Source organism: Pangasianodon hypophthalmus, chromosome 5, assembly GCF_027358585.1.
Source record: "Pangasianodon hypophthalmus isolate fPanHyp1 chromosome 5, fPanHyp1.pri, whole genome shotgun sequence".
In the NCBI taxonomy this organism is placed as follows: domain Eukaryota; kingdom Metazoa; phylum Chordata; class Actinopteri; order Siluriformes; family Pangasiidae; genus Pangasianodon; species Pangasianodon hypophthalmus.
The window spans coordinates 17,701,966-17,707,083 of NC_069714.1; the positions used below are offsets into that span (position 1 = coordinate 17,701,966).

The following is a 5,118-nucleotide window of genomic DNA, read 5'->3' on the forward strand; positions in this document are numbered from 1 at the left end:
CTAGTGTGTGTGTATGTGTGACTACAAAGTAAAGGATGTTGGTCGTGCTTCACGCCCCTTATGCAAGTCTGATAAAGATGTTTGGCGCCACCGCCGAGGGTCCTGAAAGGACGCGTTCGTAAACCTGCCTTTCTCTGTTATCTTTAATATGCTGTCAATAATATTTAGTGTTTGCATTATAAAAGGCTAACTTAGACACACTCAATTGGACAGACAAGATTAATTTGTTCGTGAGGTGGAGTCATTTGTAAAATTGTTAGGCATCTTGCAGGACTCCGGCGTGGCGCGAATAGGACCACGCCTCCAGAAATTTTCCCGCGAACTTCCACAGTGTGTATCCTGTAGCAGACTTTCCCCTCTCATATTTACTCAAACCACAGCGGTGTAAACCACTGGTTAGAAAAGCAGGACAATGCGCTCCAGGGTATGTAACCTTTTTGGTCTTTTTTTCGATAATTTCAATTAAAGCACTTTTTTTCAAGATCCTATCATTTAGGGCTTTTTTTTTTTTTTAAAGAAATTAGTTAAATTGATCATTTATTGAGTTATGTTAATGCACTAAGAAAAACATATTTGCCATATCCTTCCGAATGAATGCATCAAACTTTGTTAGCATGCAAAACCTTTACAATTTAGTTAAGACTGCATATTTGTGCATTTGAGCCGATATTGCATTGCTTGTGGAACTGCATTGTGTGGCTGTTGAATAAATTGTACGCAACAGGAAAAGCTAAATCACAGCATGTTTTCTGTTTAAGCTACTTCGAGTTTGCTGACAGCACGATCATAGGCCCTGATAAACTTGTTTTACTCAGTAGCAAGTTATTAAGCAAAAACATGGCTGAGTATCTATCATGGTAGCAATCTGTGTCGAACTCTGCAAGCTGTATCTTTCTGCAAAGGGCAAACTCCATCGTTTGCGTGTGTTCACCAACCCCCTTTGATTCTTTCCCGCCACAGCGTCAGCAGGCCCCGCCCCCCTCTACAAGAATGAACCTGAGGAGTTACCGGAACTCGGCTCAGGTCCCAATGGAGACCTCGTCCTCAGAGGACAGCTGTGACAGCTTCGCTTCTGACGGCTTTGCACCAATGGTAGCTAACGTAAACATATCTATTTACAGCCTGTAGTTATTTCTGGACTTTCGTGGTTGTTTTTGTTCAAAAGTAAACTTTTCAGTTCACTTTTTTCATTAACAAGTTCAGCCCTGTTTCTTAAGGTGCAATAGTGAGGTGACTAAACTTACCTCAGGTTAGCACTGAGAGCCTGAAGGTGTGTGTCTGTGCTGAGTAACAGACATGATGCTAACATGATACTCAAAGCAGCTTTGGTTATTACATTACTGTGAGGTCAATTTGAGCAACAGGACTGTTACAAATAGAGCTAAGTCTTTGGGGGAATTCACAGTTTGCTCTGGTGATTACTTGCCAGACTGTAGAAACTAGACATTAAATGTTCACACAGGATTAAAATCATATCTTCGAACATCACTTGCGTTGTACTGTCCTTCCCAGACAAAACGAAATCTGTTTGAGTAAGGTTTTAGTTGAATGTTGAGCAGACTTTGACATGTAGATTTCTCTCACAGAAAAGACCTCTCAGGCAGACAAGAAGCTCAGCTCGACAGGAAAAAGTGTTAGAAACCCAGTCAGTGTCGGAAGAGGAACGCTGCGGTGGTTTTGAGGAAAGCGACTTCAGTAATGAGATGAGCACCATGGTGAGTGGCAATAAAACTACCTTTACTGTTCACACACCGCAGTGGAAATTTCAGTTTCTGTATGTTGCTCTTTTATTTCTTGTGGGCTTGTTCTCCCCCCATTCTTTCACTGTTTTGTGCTTCTTTCAGAAAATGGATTCAGACTCCGAATCAGAACCCCAGAAAAAATCTCGTCGCTCCTTCACTCTTCGAGTGGCCATGAAGTTCCCCAGCAAAAATGTCACTCAGAAGAAATCCCCAAGTCCTGAGCCTGCTCCTAATCCCAAAGACAAAGAATTGGATTCTGAAGAAGAGGACTTCATTGCAAAGAGAGCACTTAATATTAAAGAGAACAAAGCTATGGTAAGAAAACCGTATGGAAAGAAGCTGCCATTAAGCTCTGATTAAAAGTCATATAAGTAGCAGACCAAGCTAATTTTCTTGTTTTTGATTAAATTTGAGACCTTTTAAAATGATCACATGCAGCAAACACTACTATTATAGAACTTATGATGATTTTGCCGAATGATGCCAAGTTTAAGAATTTTCACTTTTGACTTGTAGCTGGCTAAACTAATGGCAGAGCTGAACAAAGTCCCTGGACTTTTCCCTGAGAAGACATCTCTTCCTGTGAGCAATACAGTAAGTGTCAGAAGTTAGTCCCTGAACACTTATAATAGGGTGTTTGGATTCATTTTGTATTTAACTGGAGTTTTTCTTTCCCACTTTTAGCCTCGCCGTGTTCCCCGCCGTTCTTCGGGCACCCCTGGAACTCGCAGGCAGAACCCAGAACGTTTGTCACGGATTCACACACGTTCCCGTTCGCTGGTGGATGGCCCCCCTACTCCTGTTCTTGAAGAAGAGCTTGAGGACAAGTTCAGCCTGGTGCGCAGGAGCAGACAAGACGATGGTGATGAGGAACCGGTGAGACTTTGGGAGGGGTGATCAGAATTGTGTATTTGGATAAGATTCCAATTTCTTTCTCAGTATCATCAGTTTAATCAGTATTTGATTTAAAATTGTGTATATTCAGGAGCCGCGTCGTCGGCGCACCTACAATGGCGTTCTTGCCATCCCTCACGTGGTAAGACCTGTGGAGGAGATCACCCAAGCTGAGTTGGATAATATTTGCACTAACGTCAGAGAGAAGGTCTACAATCGTGCCATGGTGAGTTGTCCTTATGGTTCCAGTTTACATATTCACTCGCACTACAGTTCTTCTGTCCTCTGCCTGACTTCTGAGGACTCTAGTCATGCTGGTCATTAGTGGCATTGGCTTAATATTGAAAGACAGCGTTCTGAAATTCGGCTTGTCCCACAGGGCAGCACCTGTCACCAGTGTCGCCAGAAGACAACTGACACCAAGACTAATTGCCGAAACCCTGAGTGTGTTGGAGTCAGAGGTCAGTTTTGTGGCCCTTGTCTGCGGAACCGTTATGGAGAGGAAGTTCGTGATGCACTTTTGGACCCGGTATGTACACACATTCAGTCTGCATTAATCTGATATAAGTGAGCAAGGCTCTAATGTGACATTTGAGGCTCCTATGGTTTAACATGTCACATAAATAAATATATACATCTGTTAATGAAGTATATATTTTTTCTTCCTTCTTTGCAGGAGTGGCAATGCCCCCCATGCAGAGGCATTTGTAACTGCAGCTTCTGCAGGGCCAGAGAGGGGCGCTGTGCTACAGGTGTGCTTGTCTACCTGGCCAAATACCATGGCTATGACAATGTCCACGCTTATCTGAACAGGTAATGATTTGATGATTTGTTCGTAAGGCTTTTATCATGCATACTGCCCACATAATAATCTCAAGTGAAAGAGCTGCTATGCAACTCAAATGTTGCTTGAAGTTTATGGAATCATGTTTTTTTCTTTTCTCTGCAGCCTGAGGAAGGAGCTGGAGGAGAGTGAGTGAAAATGCTGACCCTGCTGATTTTAATCCATGGCCTGTGTTCATCTTTTGGTTTTGTTCATATGTTTTTTAAAATTTGCTTTAGGACATTAAACACTTTATGCAAGTTTGTGCCTTATGAGTAGACAGTTGTTAATGGACTACCTAAGGTGTTCATTTACATTGTTTTAAATGTAATGTTGCTCATCATTGACTGTAGTAACATTTTTTTTTTTTTTTTTTTTTTTTTTGCTGTCTTAAAGATTGTACTGTAATTTTGCTTACAATAGTTTTTTAGCTTGAACTTTTTATGACCGATAAACTGTAAACTATTGGTGGGTTGTAATTTCATAAACCTCTGCTGCTTCTGCCTTCTAAAGGGTAAAGGAAGAAAAAAAACAGACCATTATCTCCCTGAGGAGAAAATCATTTCAAATGTTAAACATGGCACAATTTCTCCAACCAATAAAAGCTCCTTTTATTTTTTAAACCAGAGGTTGTGGAATGTATTTTTGCTTCTCTCTTCTCCACTGGAGTGTTTAAACTCTAATGGAAGTTTATGAGTTTTATTCCATGTCCCTTGCAGGCAGAGTGCTTCATCTCCCCACTTGTCCTGCTTTTACTAGAGCGCACTGATGTACTGCATCGCCTTCACTGATCCTTCATTAGAGAGCTGCCACTAATGGTGTGGAAATAATTAGCAGACTTTAATGGGAAATTTTATACCTGTAAATCATTTTCCTAGCTTATTGCCTCTCGCTCTTTTCTCTCTCTTCTGTAGCGTTGTCATTTATGTGACAAAGAATGCGTTGTTGGTGTGAACGCTTTAAAGCGTGTAGTGTTACTGAGCTTCATTTTCTCAACAGGCGCGTTTTCATGCTGGAGCCCTAGACAGGCTTTGAGAGAACCTCAGTGCCAGTGGGCTTTATTCAGAGTGATCCCATGTCAGTCTTTAAAGAATATCCAATGTTGTTTTTATTTTTATTTTCCTGTGTGACTGCTCGGGGTCTGCAGGAAACCAATGCTTCAAAAAACTATTTTAATTTGCATAATAAAGATGCACTTGAAAAATACTGGCATTAAATACCAAACGATCATCCACTTTAGGGCGATGAATATTTAGGGAAATAATTGTTTACGACGCTCGAGCATTGAGACGATCTGGCAATCAGGCTATGAAATACAATATTTATTCATTAGAGCGGACTTAATGAGGCCTCGCGGCGCTAATTAAGAAAAGCAGCGTAGCGCTAAATGAGGCTCGCGAGCGGCGGCGGTAGAGTCGGTCTTACCTGCATGAGGAAGAGGAGGAAGAGGAGGAGGTCCGAGTCTACTGCTCTCTCTAACCCCACCCGCCGCTCCTGGAGACTGAGGTGGGGTTCTACGGTGCCATAACGTGTTATGCAGCTGCTGGTAGTGCATGCTGCTGAACAGTGTTGCATCTTAGGAGTCCTGGGCTTCATCTAAAAGCACCCACTAACACTGCTATATCTGACCCTGCTAGTCTGAATAAGGAGGCTTATGCT

General features: G+C 42.0%; 1 protein-coding gene across 1 annotated transcript; it reads left to right on the forward strand.

The window, feature by feature from the left end:
* The first annotated feature begins 279 nt into the window (after positions 1-279).
* Positions 280-4,082, forward strand: cdca7a (cell division cycle associated 7a). Its single transcript, XM_026912489.3, has 10 exons — positions 280-424; positions 961-1,092; positions 1,587-1,715; positions 1,845-2,057; positions 2,259-2,336; positions 2,427-2,618; positions 2,728-2,862; positions 3,016-3,165; positions 3,313-3,449; positions 3,586-4,082. The coding sequence occupies exons 1-10, from the start codon at positions 413-415 to the stop codon at positions 3,614-3,616; spliced, it is 1,209 nt and encodes a 402-aa protein (XP_026768290.1). The 5' UTR covers positions 280-412; the 3' UTR covers positions 3,617-4,082.
* The last annotated feature ends 1,036 nt before the right edge of the window (positions 4,083-5,118 follow it).

Excerpts from the sequence above, each read along its gene's own strand:
- cdca7a (XM_026912489.3), top strand. Across the intron at positions 2,863-3,015 it reads AGGTCTACAATCGTGCCATG|GGCAGCACCTGTCACCAGTG; the intron begins GTGAGTTGTCCT and ends CTTGTCCCACAG. Across the intron at positions 3,166-3,312 it reads GTGATGCACTTTTGGACCCG|GAGTGGCAATGCCCCCCATG; the intron begins GTATGTACACAC and ends CCTTCTTTGCAG.